Here is a 19,687-nt window from a genome sequence, read left to right as displayed (position 1 = left end):
TTTTGTGGGGACTTTGCTATTCAGATTATCAAGCTATGCAATAGGACAATGCTGGCTTAAATAATTTCTTGGAAATGCTCAGCTACCCACAATTTTTCAAAGATATGAGAGTAACTTCTCCCAGGGAATCCCATTTATATTAAAATATTCCTGGATATTTACACAATCCAGCAGTAGTTTCACTGACTTTAATGCCCTTCTTTATTCTAGATTATTCTTACCTGAATGTAGGCATCTAGTCAGGATGCCAGGGGCATACACCCAGTTTGACATTTTTATTTCTGTTCGTATGTTCATTAATTGGCCTTGTGGCTTTTCCATTTAGTCCATTCGATCCAGTTTTACTCAGAGAATTGAGGATCCTAATTATGTAAACCTTAGTAAGGACTTTTTGTAATAAAGGAACGCAAATGACAAGAAAATATAAAAAGCTTCAAGAGAATGAAATGGTCTAACACTAACTGCAGTACCAAACTGTGGCAAGAACTGACTCTGGAAAAAGAATTGTCAGGCAGCAACAGGGCCGAGCTGTTTTCTTCCAGTGGTAAGCAGAAATTATAATTCAAGATTTAAAGTGCTAAGAGTTGAATGCTACCTTGATGATATTTTTCATGGGTGATTTTGACAAAATAAAGGAAAGCAAAAGAATACTTAAGAAAGAGAGTAATTGAAATGATAAAACAGGGAATCCAAGCAGGATTTATAGATAAGTAAATAGAGGAAAATGAATTGACTTTCAGAAAGAAGGTAGAGAGGTAAAGATCTTTTTTTTCTCTCTCTCTTCATTGTTGAATGTATTACAGATGTTCCTCATCTTTCCCCCATTGACCCCCTCCTCCCCACTCCTGCCCCGCTCCTGCCTTTCCCCACACTGTTTTCTGTGTCCATTGGTTATGCATGTATGCATATAAGTTTTTGGTTTATTTCTTCCCACCCCCAACCCCTCTTCCCTTTGAGGTTTGTCAGTCTAGCCAGCCATTAGTACTTCTTAATCCCTTCACTTTTTCCACCCATTCTCCCAACCCCCCTCCCATCTGGCAATCAACAAAATGTTCTCTGTATCTATGAGAATGTTTCTGTTCTGCCTGTTCATTTTGTTTTGTAGATTCCATTGTCGATACATATGTATTCATTGCCATTTTGTTTGTTCATATATTTTATCTTTTTCTTCAAAAAGACCCTTCAACATTTCATATAATAATGGTTTGTTGGTGATAAACTCCTTTAACATTTTCTTGTCTGGGAAACTCTTTATATGGCCATCGATTCTAAATGACAGCTTTGCAGGATAGAGTAATCTTGGTTGTAGGTTCTTGCTTTTCATCACTCTGAATATTTCTTGCCACTCCCTTCTAGCCTGCAAAGTTTCTTTTGAGAAATCAGCTGACAGTCAAATGGAAACTCCCTTGTAGGTAACTAACTGCTTTTCTCTTGCTGCTCTTAAGATTCTCTCTTTGTGCCCTGGCCAGTTTGGCTCAGTGGTTAGAGCGTCAGCCTGCGGTCTGGAGAGACCCGGGTTCGGTTCCCGCTAAGGGCATGTACTTCGGCTGCAGTTTGTCCCCGGCCCTGGTTGGTCGTGCGGGTGGCAGCCACTCGATGTGTTCCTTTCACATCGATGTTTCTCTCTCTCTGTTCCCCCCTCTCCCTCCCACTCTACCTGAACAAAAAATGGAAAAATGTCCTCGGGTGAGGATAAAAAAAAAAAAAAGATTCTCTCTTTGTCTTGAACCTTTTGCATTTTGTTGATGATGTGTCTTGGTGTGGGCCTCTTGGGGTTCATCTTGTTTGGGACTCTCTGTGCTTTCTGAACTTGTATGTCTGTTTCCTTCACCAAGTTAGGGAAGTTTTCTGCCATTATTGTTTCAAATAGGTTTTCAATTTCTTGTTCTCTCTCTTCTTCTTCTGGCACCCCCAAGATGCGAATGTTGGCATGCTTGACGTTGTCCCAGAGGCTCCTTACACTATCCTCATTTTTTTGGATTCTTTTTTCTGTTCTGATTGGGTGTTTTCTGCTTCCTTATATTCCAAATTGATGGATGGCTTCTTGGCTTTACCTACTCTACTATTGAATCTGTGTAAATTATTCTTTATTTCAGTTAGTGCCTCCTTCATTTCTGACTGTGCATCCTTCATTTCTGACTGGTCCTTTTTATGCTCTTGAGGCCCTCACTAAGTTCGCTGAGGTTCTCACTAAGTTCATTGAGCATCCTTATAAGCAGTATTTTGAACTGAGCATCTGTTAGGTTGCTTATCTCCATTTCGCTTAGTTCTTTTCCTGGAGATATTTTCTGTACTTTCATCTGGGACCTGTTTCTTTGTCTCCTCATTTTGGCTGCCTCCCTGTGTTTGTTTCTATGTATTACTTAACGAGAGGTATGGGGCTAGGTGAGACCAGATGCTGCTTGCTTGAAAGAATTTAGGAAAACCTGAAGCAGGATCCAAGACAGACCAATCCTATGGTTAAGCAACTGGCAACAGCTTGGGTGGGCCTGAAAGTTGGGTGGGGCAGGGCCTCAGGTAATCACCAGGGCGGAGCAACCAGTATGAGCCAGGTTGCTGGAGTCCCAGATATGGTGGCTGTCTGCCACCCCAGGGAAGGGCTCACCAAAGGAACCAAGGCCTCTGACAGCACGTTTGTCCTGGAGAAAGCCCCCTCTCCAGCCCTCGCTCTAGTGCCAAACAGCTCCATTCTTCCCTGTATGTCTCTGACGCCCCTCTAGCTGTCTCCCCTCCGAGCTTAGAGGGAGCCAGTCCGATAAGTCTGTGCGCGGGCCCTTTAAGAGGAGCTGCCTAGGGCTCCTGCAGCCTCAGCCTCCCTGAGCCTCAGTTCCCGCTGGTTTTTCCAGCCAGAAGTTATGGTGACTTCTCTCCCTGACACTGGAACCCTGAGCGGGGTGCCTGGTGTGGGACAGGGACTCCTCAGTCCTCAGGGAGGACCTTCCCAGCCGAGGTTCTCCTGATTTTTATCTGCCACATGTGGGTGTGGGACCAGCCTGTCTGCCTCTTCCCTCCTACCAGTCTCAGTGTGGCTGCTGCTTTAATTCTGTAGTTGTAGGACTTCCATTCAGCTCGGTGTCAGGCGGTTTTGAGTGATGGTTGTTCTGTATTTTAGTTGTAATTTTGATGTGGTTGTGGGAGGATGCGATACCACGTTTACCTACGCCGCCATCTTGACTGGAAGTCCAAGAGGTAAAGATCTTGAGTTTTCGTTGAGGTCAAAAAACAATGTCCAGTTTATCAGCCTTCAATATTTCTTCATTTAGACATATATATTTTTTAAATTTTTATTATGTATTGGTTTGGGGTGTACAGCTTAGTGGCTACACAATCATATACTTTACATAGTGTTCCCCTTGAAATATCCAGTACTCCAACTGGCACCATACATAGTTATCACAATATTATTGACTATATTTCCTTTGCTTAGCTTACTTCCCCAGGACAATTTTGTAACTACCAATCTGTGCTTCTTAGTCTCTTCACCACTTTCATCCAGTGCCCCAATGCCCCACACACTTTGGCAACCCCCAGTTGTCTCTATATATGAGTCTCTTTCAGTTTTGTTTTTTTATTTTGTTCTTTAGATTCCACATATGAGTGAAATCATTTGGAACTTGTCTTTTTCTAACTGACTTATTTCATTTTAATAACCTCTAGGTTCATCCATGCTGTCGCAAATGGTAAAATTTCATTCTTTTTATGGCCAAGTAATATTCCATTGCATATATATACCACAGTTGTTGTTGTTTTTTTATCCATTTGTCTATTGATGGGTACTTGGGGTGCTTCCATAGCTTGGCTATTGTAAATAATCTACAATAAACATAGAGGTGCATATATTCTTTCAAATGAGTGTCTTGGGTTTCTTCAGATAAATCCCAAAAGTGGAATAATTGGGTCATAAGGCAGGTACATCTTTAATCTTTTGACAAAGCTCCATACTGTTTTCATAGTGGCTGCACCAATCTGCATGCCCACCAACAGTGTTCTAGAGTTCCCTTTTCTCCACACCCTCTCCAGCATTTGTCATTTGTGGATTTATTGATGATAATTATTCTGACAGGTGTCAGTTGACATCTCACTGTGGTTTCAATTTGCATTTCCCTGATGATTAGTGACATTGAGCATCTTTTCATATGTCTATTGGCCATCATTATGTCCTCTTTGGAGAAGTGTCTATTCAGATCCTTTGACCATTTTTAAATCGGTTTGTTTTGTGTGTGTGTGTATGTGTGTGTCTTGAGTGGTATAAATTCTTTATAAATTTTGGATATCAACTCCTTATCAGATGTATCACTGGTGAATATGTTCTCCCATTCAGTGAGTTGTCTTTTCATTTTGTTGATGGTTTTCTTTGTTTTGCAAAAACTTTTTAGTTTGATGTAGTTGCATCGATTTAATCCCCCATAGCCCAGTGTGTAAGAGTTCTTATTAGTGCCCGGCCAGTGTGGCTCAGTGGTTGAGCATCAACCCATGCACCAAGAGGTCGCCGGTTCGATTCCCGGTCAGGGCACATGCCAAGGTTGTGGGCCTGATCCCCAATGGGGGGCATGTAGGAGGCGGCCAATCGATGTTCTCTCTCATTGATGTTTCTATCTCTCTTTATCTCTCCCTTCCTCTCTCTCTAAAATCAATAAAGAAAAAAAATCTTTAAAAAAAAGAGTTCTTATTAGTGTATTTACTAACATTTGGAGTTATCAGTCATTTTTCCAATACAATAATTATAAATGTTTTTTAATGAGCAAAGGATCTGAACAGACTCTTCAACAAAGAAGACATTCAAATGACAAGTAAGCATATGAAAAGATATTCAACATCATTTGTCAGTAAGTAAGAAATTGCAAATTGAAACAAAAATGAGTTACCACTACATACCTATTAGAATGGCCACAATTCAAAACACTGACACCAAATGTTAACAAGGACATGTTGCCATACAAATTCTCATTCATTGCTGTTGAGAACATAAAATGATACAGCCACTTTGGAAGACAGTTTGGCAGTTTCTTTTGAAACTAAACATGCTCTTATCATATGATCCATCAGTCATGTTCCTTGATATTTACCCAAATGAATCAAAAACATCTATCCATACAAATCCTGCACACAGGTGTTTATAGCAGCTTTATTCATAATTGCCAAAACTTGAAAGCAAACAAGACGTCCTTCAGTAGGTGTATGTAACATAAACTGTTACATCTGGACAATGGAATATTATTCAGTGCTAAAAAGAAATGGACTACCAACCCACGAAAAGACATGGAGGAATATTAAAGGCATATTAAAGTGAAAGAAAGAAATCTGAAAAGGCTGCATACTGCCTGGTTCCAATTTTATGACATTCTGGAAAAGGCAAAACTGTGGAGGCGGTAAACAGATAAGTGGTTAACAGGGTTATAGGGACAGGGAAGGATGAATGGGCAGAGCACATAGGATATTTAGGGCAGTGAAAGTATTTTGAATACTATAATCATGGATACATGTCATTGTATATTTGTCAAAACCCATAAAATACACAACACCAAGAATGAACCTTAATATAAAGCATAGACTTAAGTGACAATGATGCATCAAAATAGGTAAATAGGTTCACTGATTGTAACAAATATACCACTCTGCTGTGGTAGAGGGTGTCCATAGTAAAGAAATACATATATATATCCCATTCTTAGTTCACAGGCCATACAAAAATAGTTGGAGTACTGGATTTGGCCCATGGGACACAATTTGTCAATCTCTAAACTAATGTCAAAGATGTTGTTCTTTGCTCTTGGTTAAGTAAAGCATAATGAAGTTTGGATGTTTAGGAGGGAATGAAAATGCAGTGGAGAATTTTTCCAGTGAGTGAACAAGCAAAAAATAGTAAGATGAGATGATGTGAGAGGTATTTTTTCAAGGGGGAGAAAATAAAGAAACTGGACTGAAGCAAGGTCTAAGTAAAAGCAAACCCCTTAGAGTGAAAATGTTCATTACAAAATCAAATCTCATTCACTAATATGACTGTTTTGGCTTTAAAGCCGAACTGTTCTGACACAATCACTCACAAAGTACCATTTAGACTTCTAAAAAAGACCACCCCATGTTTCTTACATGAACTTGTTCATCCAGCCCAGTGCTTCCTGGCTCTCATAGTGAACATGTTCTTCCTCAGAAGTCATCTAAATCTCTCCCATTATAGTTTACGCCAATTTTCCCTTTTATCCTGTGTTCAATAAATATGGGCATAACATTGTGGTCAGACTAGATAATACTTTAGTAGGTGCTTCTTACTGGATGTTTTACCTTGGGTCAGTTACTAAATCTCACCTCCATCCCCCCAACACTGTAACTCAGAGCTGATACCATCTACCCTCTTTGATTGCAGCAAGCCTAATGGCAGTTCACACCAGAAAGACAAGCACTGGTTTTGGCCTGGAGTGCATGCTCTGTGAACTGGGTTTCTGGCTCTTTCCCCAGGCAAATAACAAGGACTTGAATTTCTCTTTTTCTTTTAGAGAATCAACCCACCCTATATTCTCAGACTCTAGTGCAGTCTCCTTATTCTTGGTTGGCCTCTCTGATTTCCTCCTCCCTCTCTCCTGTATAATATTTCCCTGACCCAAGCAAAATCGAGACAGACTCATAGATAGATACCAAGCAGACAGCTCTGGTGGGGGGTTTGGGAGTGGTGGTAGAGAGACAACTCATGGACATGGACAACAGTGTGGCAGGGGGGGTGGAGATGCAAGAGGACATGGAGGAGATCAATGATAATGGAAAAAATAAAATTTTAAAAAATAATTTTTCAGCACCTTCTGAAGAATGGATGTTGGCAAGGGGAGGCACTGTAGCCTGTGCCCTGTGGAAGTCTCGGCCACTTTGTGGATGACAATAATAATGGCCATTTGTTGAGCATACCACTGATACACTGAATATTCCCAACATACGTACAGAGTGATTTCTACTGTCGGTCCAATTTTTTTTCTGTTGGAAACTGAAGCTGAAATAAGTAGAGTGGTAGGCTGCCTTGCAGAGTTCCTCAGTCAATTATGCTTGGGTTTAAATCCAAGTTGTACAGATCATTCACTAGTGAGTGCCTCGGGCAAGTCCCTGCTCTACTCTTAGCCTCAGTTACCCTGTCAGTAAGAGGGACTTAATGTGCATTCTTTATCTCTCTCCCAGTAGGAGAGAGGGCCCAATGATTGACAACAGAAGCCAAACTCCATAGTACAAGGAGATTCCTTCCTTTCTCCCTGTCCCCCTGCAGAGGCTGAACTAGGCCAAAATTTGGGCAGGGAGATAGGGGAGAATGGGGAGATAGAGAGTAGTCCTGGCCTACTCTGGCAGCTCTGAGAGGCCACACTAGGCTTAGAAAATATTTACCAGGCAGTGAGAGCCTCCCAACCATTGAGCCTGCTAAAGAAAAGGCTCACCCAGATCCCCTAGACCACCTCAGATAGATTGCGTTGTTTATAAAGCAGTTTCACATTCATTATCAAGCCTTACAATTAGCCTCATCTGTGGGGATCAGCCCAGAGCTGGGCAGTGGAGTGGGGTATAACAGAGATTCCATTTGACTAATGCCTCTCTAAGTCTCAGAAAAACTAAAAGATAATTCCTTAGTGGCATTAAATAATACTTGCATGGCCTGAGCCCTGATCTTTAGCCTGTGGGGTTTCACTCTTGCTGCTGGCCACTCTGCTTCCTTCAATAAGGTTACCTGTTTGATTAATCTCTAGGTGAAGAAAAAATCAAAATTTCCAGTCAAATAAACTACACTGAGCCTCCCTGGCTGTCCACCTCCCCCCTCCTACCTCCCTACCCCTTTATCTCACTCCCGTCCACCCCCTGGAAATAAGTAAACAGAAACACAAAACTAGAATAACCCTGAAGCCAAGTTCTGTCAAGCACTGGACAATGTTTTTACTGACTTCTCTTCCAGATATCCCTGGGGTTGGGGCAAAATGGTGATTTCCAATCTATAGTTCCAAGGTCATTTATTCATTCAACACACAAATATTTACTGATACCCTACCATGCGCATGATACTCCACTCTTCTGGGCTCAAACACACATCCTCACATCCCTTCAAGATGCTTAAATTCCAAAATATTCTAATATGACCCCAAATAACTCTAAAGTGGACAAGAATAGTATTATTCAGTAGGTGAAGGGAGTTAACAGGATTCAGACAAGAGGAAGAGAGCTTTTGGAATCAATAAAGAAAAAAATTTTTTTAATCACACAGGGCTTTATGGGTGAGGAGGCATTTTAGCTGAACCTTGAAGAATAAGAAAACTTTAAACAATTTTTCTGGAGAAAAAGTCTAGACGAAGAAAATTACATAAGCAAAGATGTATTTTTCAGTGGAAGGAGGGTTGATCTGGGGGTTAACAAACCTGAATTCTGTCCTTCACTGCATTAAAGAACAACTTCTCTAAGACCCTTAGTTTCTTCATAGGTAAATAATATTGGTTAGCTAACTTTTAAAGGTCCTCCATGTACTTCCATCCTGACAATAGTTTTCCAATTGTCAAGTAGACCAGTTTGCCTCAGGATAGAACAGGTGAAAAAGAATAATGCAAGGTAATTGGGTCAATATTATGAAGAGTGTTGAATGCCAGGCCTGGGAGCCTGAACAGAGAAAGAAAATAGAAGCCAAGCCCCAGACCTAATCTCTGAAGTTATATAGTTAGTCCATTTCCAGTCCAAGAACATGAACTTTGAAGTCAGGATGGCCTAGGATGGGAGCCTAGCTTTAATATACACTTGTAGTTTATTTAAACAGTCATGCTACTTCTCTGAGCCTCAATTTCTTCATCTCTATAATAGGAATTATAATAAATAACTGATGGGGTTGATGTGAAGATTAAATTAGATCATGAGTAAAATGTGCCTACAGGTATGTTACTTCCTGCCCCTCAGTCCCTTCTCCCCTGTGACATGCTTTAATTAGTCTTTGCTGAGCAATTACTTCTATTCCTTCTCTTCCTTCCTCTTCTCTAAACCAGGCTTCAATATACATCCAGAATCCAACCACTTTCTCTCTACACCCAATGCCATTCACCTGGATTATTATAAGTCTTTTAATTAATCAGCCCGATTATTTTTTTGCCCATTTACAATCTGTTCTTAATCCAACAGCCAGAGTGATCATTTCAAAATTTAAGTCAAATCATGTCACTCATCTCCTCAAAACCGTACAATGTCTGCCTACTTCACTTAGAGCAAGAATTAGAATCTTTACAATGATCTATTCTTTTTTAACTTTTGGACCTCATCTACTCTTTAACTACACTGTCTTCCTTGCTGTTTCTCCAATTGGAGATAGCCATTCTCTTTTCACTTATTGTTCCCTCTGTCTGGATCCTCTCTTCACAGCTCACTCCATAATCTCTTCTATGTTTTACGTAAATGTCATTTGTAAGTGAGGTCCTCCCAGACCACCCCATTTAAAGTTGCAAAACCCTCCAGCATTCCCTATCTTACTTCTTGCTTTCTTTGTCTAAATAGCATTATTATTATCTGACACCATAAAGTTTAATTACCTATTAGTGCCTCTTCCCACTAGAATACAAGCTTAACAAGGCCAGGGGCTTTGTGTATTCACTACTCATATCTCCATTCATAGAACAGCACCTAGGAATTCAATAAATATTTGTTGAGTGAATTTGTGAATATAGTACAATGGTTCCATATTGTGTACCAAGCATTAAGTTAAGCAGTCTGCATGCATTATCTCAATAAATCTTGTTATTTTACACTGGGAGAAACCCTGAAATTCCCAGAGGTAAGGTGATATTCCCAAAGCCAAAGAACGATTAAGGTAATGGGGATGCAAGGTTGGATTGAACTTTATAGAGGAGCACTTTCCCTGAGTACGATTATGGATTATCGCCTGGACTAAAGGTCTTATTGCGTGAACTAAAGGTCGTGGTAGGTTTCTCTGGAGGAGGGGGGAAAGAGGGAAGGGACACTGGGATACAGATTGGTTTTGTGGTCAAGAGGTGACCTGGTTTCTTAAAGCAATAATTTTAGTTCATTGTCATCTACTAGCAAGCCCATGTCTTTTTAAACAAGTAGAACTTTACAAAGGAAATCTCCTCAGGTGTGAAAAAAACCTGGGCGATGCAGCTGCCAGGTGTTTGAAACTGCACGAATTTGGGCCCTTGAGGCACTGGCTTTGAGGCAGAAGCCATACCTGGCAGAAAGAGACATCTGAGACTAGTAAACTGACCTGGAAATAATCAAGGCTACTACTCACATGATTCTGTTCCCTTTTTCCTTCCCTTTTCCATAATCTACCCTCTTCACCTCTCTTTAATTTATTTGTATTTGTAAAACATCCCATGAATCCAGCCTCCCATACACTGGAATATAACCTTAGGAATGGAGAGCAGAAATGTGTATCTCTTGTTCAGTGGTATATTCCCAGAGTTTACAACAGTGCCTGGCACACAGTAGGCACACAATATATGGTTGTGGTATAATGGGCCTGTGCCGTGTTGAGTACCCTTGCCAAATAATGTGGGCAGAGGGGATACTACCATACATACTGGACTCCGGAAGACCAATGGAAAGTGAGGAGACCCCAGAGTAAGGACTAAATCCCAAAGGGCAGAACATGGTTCTGCTTCAAAACATCTTCATTCCACTATGAAGGGAGCTGGGCAGAAACCTCTGGAGGAGTTCCTGCCTCCAAAAGTGCAAGAGTAATGTTGTGGGGACTAGATGGAGAAAAGTGAGAAAGATAAGACAGAAAGGCTTGTGAGCTCTGGGAGAGGGAGCATAGAGTGAACAAGTCCTTGTGAAAAGTGAAATGGCCCTTCATTTGAATGCAAATGCTATGTAAAAGCCTATAGCCCCTTGACGTCAGCCCAGCTATTGCCCTTCTGTACCCTGGCTACCAGTCACCTGGAAACCTTCGGGTAGGAAACGCCAGATGGAGCAGGCTGAGGAGTGCAGAAGAGAGTGCAGCACAGGTACAGACTGAACTATTGATTCCCTGCTGCTTTTCAAAGTAGGGCCGGGAGGTACAGGGACTTCAGGATGGGTTAGGGAACTCCTTCCTCACACTCTAGCCACCATGTACAGAAGCTGCCTTTTGGAAAAGGAAGTGGGCATGTACCCGGGCACTCTCAGGAGCCCTGCGGGAGGCGGCACGGCTGGGGCTGGCAGCACTGGGGGCGGTGGGAGTGCGCTGCCAGTCTCCAACTTCATGGCCGGCCCAGCTTACACTCACTACATGGGGTACTCTCATGTGGCCAGCATAGATCTTCACCAGACGTCGTTAGCGGCCTGGGGCTCACCCTATAGCCCTCCACCGGAAGACTGTAGCGCGTCGTACCTAGGGCCCTCTGGTGCAATGAGCACGGTGCCCATGAACGACGTGACCTCGAACCCGACCGCTTTCAGCTCACAGGAATACAGGAACCTTGACCCTGCAGACTATGGAAGTACTGGTGGCAGCCTGCCAGTTGTGGCTGGCGGGTCACTGTTCCCCACAGATGCTGGAACCTCGGTCGCCTGTTCTCCCAGCAAAAGCCACTACAGCCCCTATGCTTGGACGCGCAAAGCCATTCAGGGGACTGGTGAGTAATCCATTCCAGTGCCCTTGCACTTTGCCTTCCTTCACTTCTGTACTTCTGTTGGCCTGTCCTACCTCCTACTCTTCAGGCCTCTCCAGGGACAGCTTAATTGAGGGAGACTACTGCGTGACTGACTGCCCCCCCCATTAGTGACCTCCCTCGCGTGTGCCTCTGCTCAGTCAGTAGAATATAGGACTTAGAACTAAACCATAGTTGTGTTTTTCGCCATTTCCTGACTAGTCAAAGAAGTAAGTGGGTGGACAATGGTCATGCTAGACCACAAGGATCAAGATCCAACTTTGTAGTTGCCTGGATGGGAACACACATGCACTGGAAACATCAATGGGTGAATGATGCGAGAGGACAGCCACGGTGTCCCTATGCTCAGTCACTGCTACTTGCGCGGTTCCATTTCAAACCCTTCCCCATCTGTGTGGGTTGTCTTCTCTCCAAAGCTGATGATAATCAGCTAAGGTGCTTGGCTGCCAACGGACCTTTCAGTTTAGCCATGAAGGCCTCAATGGCAAAGGGGCCTCATCACCCTAGACTCTCAAGGAAGCTCCTTCTGCTTCCTGTGCCCAAGCAGGCAAGAAGGCTACAGCATGCCTCTGGGACATAATATGCTACTTAACCCTCACATCTGCTAGGCACGCACAAATATCACTAATAAGTGATTAAAGCCCTCATAACTGTCCAGGCAGGCGACCGAGGTGCACGGACAGCATACTGGTTTGTGTCTGTGTGCAGGAAAGCCCAGAGGTCCCAACTTAACGCTGATTCACGTTCCTACCCACAAGCCAGAGAGCAGCATATGGGGGCGGGGAAAATGGGCATTCTGCATTTATCTTGGACGGAAAGGCGGGGAGATGTTTGTTTTCAGTTGTGGTTCTTTTTTTATCACATTCTTATTATTCCAACCAACGGGTCATTAGAGAAAATCAGTGAAATTCTATTTTATCACTTTTATCCCTCTGGGGAAGCAATGACATTTTAATAGCATTAGTCCACAATAATTATGCTTCCGTTCACAGTTCTGCACTTTTTCTTCCCTCTAAAAAGCAAAAGTGGAAGGCTGGAAGGGACCAACTTTTTCCATTAGGACTCAGCAGGAAGCAGTTCTGGTTGAAGAACACATTACTAGGGTAGCAATCCCAAACCAAGAGGAAGGTTTAAATAGTTGGCTTTAAAGTGTTTGGAAGTAAATCTGCATATTGTTTCCCAATGTGGATGAGTTGGGTAAGTGTAATAGAAAATGAGGTTAGGGTGACTGTTATTACATATAATCTTAGGGTTGTAATTAACATCCATTCACTGAACCTTAACCATCAGCAAAGGACAGAAAAGTAGCTTCTCCCAGTCCAGGATTAAGTCTTGAAACACTTTATAAGACGGAAGTCACTAGCATGTTGTTTGGAACAGAGAACAACAGAGGGAAAAGATAAGATAAAAGAAATTATCTTGAGTCATGAATTTTCTGTTCACTAAAAGTCTCATTTGCTTTTATGAGCCAGAGTTTCTTTCTTGGGTAATTCTGGTGTGAGAAGTTTAAAAAGTGACTCCTTAGACTCTGGTTTCTTCATCACTGGCTAAGCCTTCAAACCTGGAGGTACAATGCCACCTTCACAAGATTTTCTCTCCAACTTCTATGAGTAATTTTAAATGGAATGGTTTTATAACAACCTATCCTATAGAAGATGATGTTTTAGTAAATTCCATGTTTGTTCCATTTTAATGTCTTCTAAATTAAAATTACCCCTTTGCTATATTCTTATAACACAGGTGCATATTTAACAACAGTATAAGAATATGATAAAACTATGAACCCTCACCCCAGAGAAATAGATAAAAACACACATGTAGGGTACAGACTGACAACCTTCAGAAGAGGGGGTGGTGGGGGTGGGAAGAGATAAACCACAGAACTTATATGCATGTACGCATAACCAATGGACATGGACAACAAAGCCAGGGATGGGAGGGTGCCAATGGGGTAAAAAAGGAGAAACATCTGTAACAAAAATAAAATTTAAAAAAACCACACCTGCACACACACACATGTCATTTTTTAAATAATTTTAAGAGATTTGGGGACCCACTAAAGTCCTCCCATGGATCTCAGGTTATGAACCTCACAAAAAAATTAAGCTGATCACTTCATTAGACCACTCTGAACTAAAATACATCCATTTTTATGATTAGTGCATAATGAGTTTTAAACAAATATTTGTTGAATGAATAAGTCAGATCCTCCTAAATTTTTTAATTCACTCTTAGTAGTATTATGGGACAACATTTGGCTTAAAGTTGAGAAGAAAATAGATGAATTGCAAATGGAAGTAATCCCTCCCTGATTAAAGTAATGAAATAAAAACTCTTTCCATTATTGAAGAATATTTTAAATAGCCTTAAGTTAAATAAAGAAAAATACATATATTAGGGAACATCGGAAAATATTTTATATGGATTAGCATCACATTTGATTTTTTCATAAAAGGAAACTGACATACAGAGTAAATGTCCCCTAGGTAATTTGATTAAAGAGTGAGGTATTTTTATTTGCACTTCCTTCCTTAAGTATTCTGTTCCAATACACATTTCATTTGAAGGATTATATAAAAAGGAACCTGACAGAAAGGTTCTGTGCAAGGTTATGTGTTTCCATATTTTAAACATTGTCAGTGCATTATGGTTAGAAATTATTTTTCGTCTTTTCTTTTGCTCAGAGTTGTAGCTCAGGATGAACATTAGCAAGGTGGGAATCTAAGCAGAGCTGCAGAGAAGCTTTCTTGTTAGGGGTTGGAAAGAAGGAAAGAGAAGAGAGTGACTGAATATTTCTGATTAAGCCACAGGACAAAATACTAAGTAATACTTAAAAGGTTGTATTCAATTAGGACACTTCAGAAAAGAAGTTGCTTAATAATTCTTGAAGTTTATCATTGTCTTCCTTGGTTTTGATCATTGCATTGGACAATTTTTATAAATAAATTTGTATAAAATTTTAAACTAAAAGCAGCAAAAGATTTCCATTAAGATTTAAAATCACAGTAATGGAGTCAATCTCACTGTACTCCCTACAAGAAGAAATTAGTGCCCTGGCTGGTTTGGCTCAGTGGTCAGAGTGTCAGCCTGCGGTCCCGAGAGACTCAGGTTCAGTTCCCGCTAAGGGCATGTACCTCGGTTGGATTGTGCAGGTGGCAGCCACTCGATGTGTCCCTTTCACATCGATGTTTTCTCTCTCTTCCTCTCTCCCCCTCCCACTCTACCTGAACAAAAAAAAAGAAGAAGAAATTGGTTTGATCCATCTTTACCCTTATTGTCATCATCATCATAACCCCTAGGTATGGAAAGTGTTTTTCTGACTAACAGTTCACATCCAGTCTCTGAAATGAGCATATTTAGGATGATAATAAGTCACCATATGGGATGAATGCTTGCGAACTCTGTGGGGATACTGTATCATGGGTAATGAAGTCCTTAGAGTGTGGGAGAGGCAATGAAATCCCCACTACAGAGCGCTAGAAGCAGCCCTTTAATACATCTTCAGTTTGTTACTTTCCTAAATTAACTCACAATAGTGCCAGAGAAGGGGGTTCCCTCACCTTCAAAAATAGGTAGCATCTGGGAGAACAGAATAGCTTAACCATAAAAGCTAGTACTCTTAGTACTAAGTATATGTACACTTACTTAGTATACATACTTTAGTAAGTGTATGTGAATATGGACATTATGCTCTACTGGAAAATTTCCAAATGCCATTTAATTTGATTTCACCATTTAAGGGGTAGAGGCGATGAGGAGGAGGAGAGGAGAAAGTTCACAGGGAAAGACACAAGAACAGGATTGGGAAATGGTCATTTGTTTCTCTTTGTAAACTTTGCAGTCAGTATTTCCCCCTGAGCTCCATCTTCTTGAGGTTTGAGGTCTTATCTGTCAGATTAGGGCAACAGACCCCTTTTAACACTTCCCACGGCTTTGATATGCAGCCGGGCTCTTCCTCGTCCCTCCTGTTTTCAGGGGTTATATTGCCGGAAAGGGTGAGGATTTTCATGGCAAATAAAGAGGCCTGATCTTGATTTTATTGTCCTCAGGAGAAACTGCAAGAGGGGAATTTATGACCAATGGGGGTGGGGAAGGACTGCAACTTTCCAGAGTTCTTGAAGTCTGGTTATATTTACTGATTATCACAGAGCAAAAAACACAGACACACACAAGTTGAATTCTAACTTCTGCCTCCAGTTTGAATTTAAACATTCAGCCACTTTGGGGTAAGGAAGGGTTTTAGGAAACATCTCTTCCAAGATGTATTTAGATCCTCCAATTTGAGACTTAGGAAATAAATTAAGCCTCAAAGTTTTCATTGTGACCACAACTATACATTCTGCCTTTGTAACATACCAAAGGCCAGACCTCTGGTTTCCTGGGTTTCTGTTTGGATTTTAAAAACCAGCTCAAAGTTTGAGCCTTTGGGGTAGGTTAACTGACTGGGGTTCATCATTTTCCAGTTTCCGGGGAAAACATTTTGTTTAGTTCATTACTTCATGAGTTATTCAGCCATTTAGTTTAATCCGAAAACATCTCTCTCATCTAGAGTTTGTTTCTACATTAATATCCCCTTTTTTTTCTTTTCTGGACATGAAAGAGTGTCTGACATTTGTTTAGGGCTTGTAAATCCCAAGCCAATTGGCTGGTGTTCCTAAATGTAAATAGGGTTCAACGTGGGATTTGATGCTATGTCTATGTAGCTCCTTTGTTAGGCCTGTGCTGCATCTTAACACCTCAATGGAGTTAGGGAACCACTTAAAAGAAACCTTTGTCCTACAGATTGCTCCCCAAAACTTCAGATCAAAAACAACCAGAGAAGATCAGAAGGAGTTTGCTAAAAGCCATAGAGAAAAGGAGGAAGATTCAGGAGAGGGGTAGAAAAATGGGGAAAAAAGCAAAACTTCCCAATTACCTTTGGAAAATTTGAAAGGAGGAATACAACTCTATTTTAAGAAGGGCATGAGAAAGTATATAAAATGTAACACAAAGAAAATGTTTATATATCCTTCCAAACAATACTGGAATACTCATTTTATTCTGCTTAAGTCAGTACCCCCTCTTTAACTCATTCCTTATCCACTTGGAAATAAAAAATTGGTTTAAGACGCCCACATAAAAAATACTAAAATTTTTTCTAATAGGTAACAGGGGCTATCCTAGAACAAAATGTAAGTGACAATAAATGCTGCTTTAATTGCTATTTAAAGAAATTCTATCTAGAATGCATGTGTAATTACAATGTATTTAACTAATAATGTCAGGATCACAGAGTAATTTGCCACACTTGGGACATTCTTATGTCTTCCAGCATGTTTAAACTGGGAATAACATTTAGCACACTAGACTGGCAGTCAAAAATAAGCGTTTGGGTCCCCATTGCTCAGCTCACTAGCACAAAGTCACTTACCTACACTAAACCTTAGGTTAAGTGTTTGCTTTACAATGCTTTGGTGTAGCTACAGGTCAATGGTTGTATGATAGGTGTGTTGAATGTGTGTGTGTGTGTGTGTGTGTGTGTGTGTGTGTGTGTAATAGCTATAGATGACAACGTATTTAATGGAGAGATGGACTGATGACCTGTTTGGCTAAAAACATGTACTTGGTTTAAATGTGAAAGTAACAGACGAGGGTGGAAACAATGGCTGTGATTCCTTCACACAAAACAATCTCCAAAGAAGTAAAAATATGATTAAATGCACTGCTTTCTCCCCAAACAGGGAAAACCAGAACAAAAGAAAAGTATCGTGTGGTTTACACAGATCATCAAAGGTTGGAGCTGGAGAAGGAATTCCACTGCAATAGATACATTACTCTTCGGAGGAAATCAGAGCTGGCAATGAACCTGGGCCTTTCTGAAAGACAGGTACACCAGAAGTATATCCAACATGTCTCATATAGTTATTTCAATAGGTTGAGAATTTAGGGGAATCTGTAAGCAGGAATGGAAGTGGCATAAAAGACAAAGGTATTCTGCAAGTTCTGCTAAAGCCCACATTCATCCTACTGGACCTCTTAGTTTAGTTTCATTGGTCAGTGGTTTTATGAATAATTGAATGTGGTTGGTACTTTGCAGATACGGAAGCAAAGAGTGGGGATGTAGGAGGCGGAGAAGAAGTAAAACTTCCATAGTCAACTGAAAACCTTGATCTGGTTCCCCAAGTAGTCACAACCAATGTGTGAAGTGGACATTTGGCAATCACGGCAATTATCTGGTTCATATTGGTCAAATTGCAACAGTAACTAAACACCAATACTGCTATCTGAACCAATTTTTTCTATTATTCAGGGTGGGAAATTTAATTTTCTATGGTCTATATAATCTCTTGATGCCTGTCTCAAATTTGGCTTATTATGGGTACTTACTGAAGATTAAGTCAGGCAAGGATCAATGGTTTCTGTTCACTGGATTTAACATTATATAACTACCTGATGTCTTTCCACTTAAGTCTAGAAGTAATACTGGAATCAGAATTCTAGAATTTTTAAGTCCATTAATGTATTGTCTTATCCCAAGCAGCTTATATTTCAACCATGTATGAAGGCACATTGGTTTCACAGCAAGAGAAAAAGTATTTTGTTACCTTTGTTTACCCAGGTTCTGTGGTTCCTTAACCTTATTATTAAAAAGTTTCTCTAATTACAGACCATAGTCATCTTTGCTATTTAAATCCCTCCCCTTTTATAACCAAACCTCAGTATCTGCCATTCTATCATCATTTTTTTCTACCTATACAACTGAGGTGGTAAGTGACACTGTATTCAGATTAAATAGCCCTGGACTCAATCTCAGTTTCAGCTCATGCAAGATACTTCCCCTCTCTGAGTCTCAACTTGTTTAACCTGTTAAATGGGCATATTTCATAAGGTAACTGTGAGGATAACTGTGAAGTGATGTATGTGAAAGGGCTTTGTAAATGTTAAAGTCCTTGTACAACATCAGCAATGACTGAAAACTGCATTCAGTATGCTGCCCCATTAAATCCAACGTATTTTGTGTTTCAGGTGAAAATCTGGTTTCAGAATCGCAGAGCCAAGGAGAGAAAGATGATAAAAAAGAAAATCTTGCAATTTGAGAACAGTGGAGGCTCCGTGCAAAGTGACTCTGGCTCTATCAGCCCTGGGGAACTATCTAACGCTTTTTTCACCACTGCATCTGCTGTCTGTGGATTTCAGCCTATTGAGATACAGCAGGTCTCTGAATGAAAGAAAGGCAAAGAAAAATGTAAAGTGTCCTTCCTGTAGCATTGTCTTTTTGTTATCTAAGATACCAGCAGGGAATTTGGGACAGGATGTAATCCCTTGTAAAGCAGTATGCAGAAGGAGTGAATGCAAAATGGATTAAAGATCATTCAAGGGTGATTTACTGTTAGAAACCATCCCCAGAAAACTCTTATGTGCTATGCCAAGTGTCAGTCACTTGGGAAGTTTGCTAGTAAGCTATATGATTAAAAACTACAATCACAAGCCTTTGCAAATCTATTCACAATTTCAGAAACTTTCCCTAAACAAATGTCAGACACCTGTGTGCTTGATGTTTGATGCTGGGTATATTCTATTATGCTACATTTGGAGGGAGGGAAAAGGTAAGCAGAAATGTATTTATCTTTGGCTAAGAGCATTTTCATAAGACAAATGCTTTAAAAAATCAGCAGGAGGTGATTCTGAATCCATTGTCACTGGTTAATAAAAACAATAAATATAAAGACCAATTTTCGTCTCTCAACCATACTTGTCTGGCCTCAATTATCTCAGAACTTCTAACCTCAGTGTTAATTTCAAATCTTGCCAAAACAATGAAATCAGACTAGAACGATACAGGCCAGTCTCTGCCACCCTCCCCCCTTGCTGGTGATGGTTTCATGAGTATACATATGTCAAAAATCAACTTTTATACTTTAAATATGTGCAGTTTTTTGTACATCAATTATGCCTTAAGAAAGCTATCAACAGCCCAGCAGGTGTGGCTCAGTGGTTGCACCAAGAGGTCGCCAGTTCGAGTCCTGATCAGGGCACATGCCTGAGGTTGTGGGCCTGATCCCCAGTGGGGGGCATGCAGGAGGCAACCAATCAGTGTTCGC

General features: G+C 40.7%; 1 protein-coding gene across 1 annotated transcript; it reads left to right on the top strand.

Annotated features, from left to right (window-relative positions):
* The first annotated feature begins 11,065 nt into the window (after window positions 1-11,065).
* CDX4 (caudal type homeobox 4) lies at window positions 11,066-18,812 on the top strand. Its single transcript, XM_036270052.1, has 3 exons — window positions 11,066-11,570; window positions 17,327-17,472; window positions 18,612-18,812. Exons 1-3 carry the CDS (start codon window positions 11,066-11,068, stop codon window positions 18,810-18,812), a joined length of 852 nt encoding a protein of 283 aa, XP_036125945.1.
* Window positions 18,813-19,687: the final 875 nt, after the last annotated feature.

This window comes from Molossus molossus, unplaced genomic scaffold (assembly GCF_014108415.1).
Source record: "Molossus molossus isolate mMolMol1 unplaced genomic scaffold, mMolMol1.p scaffold_m16_p_2, whole genome shotgun sequence".
Classification (NCBI taxonomy): domain Eukaryota; kingdom Metazoa; phylum Chordata; class Mammalia; order Chiroptera; family Molossidae; genus Molossus; species Molossus molossus.
Note: the sequence above shows the minus strand (reverse complement) of the source record. Positions and strands in the feature narration are given on the sequence as shown.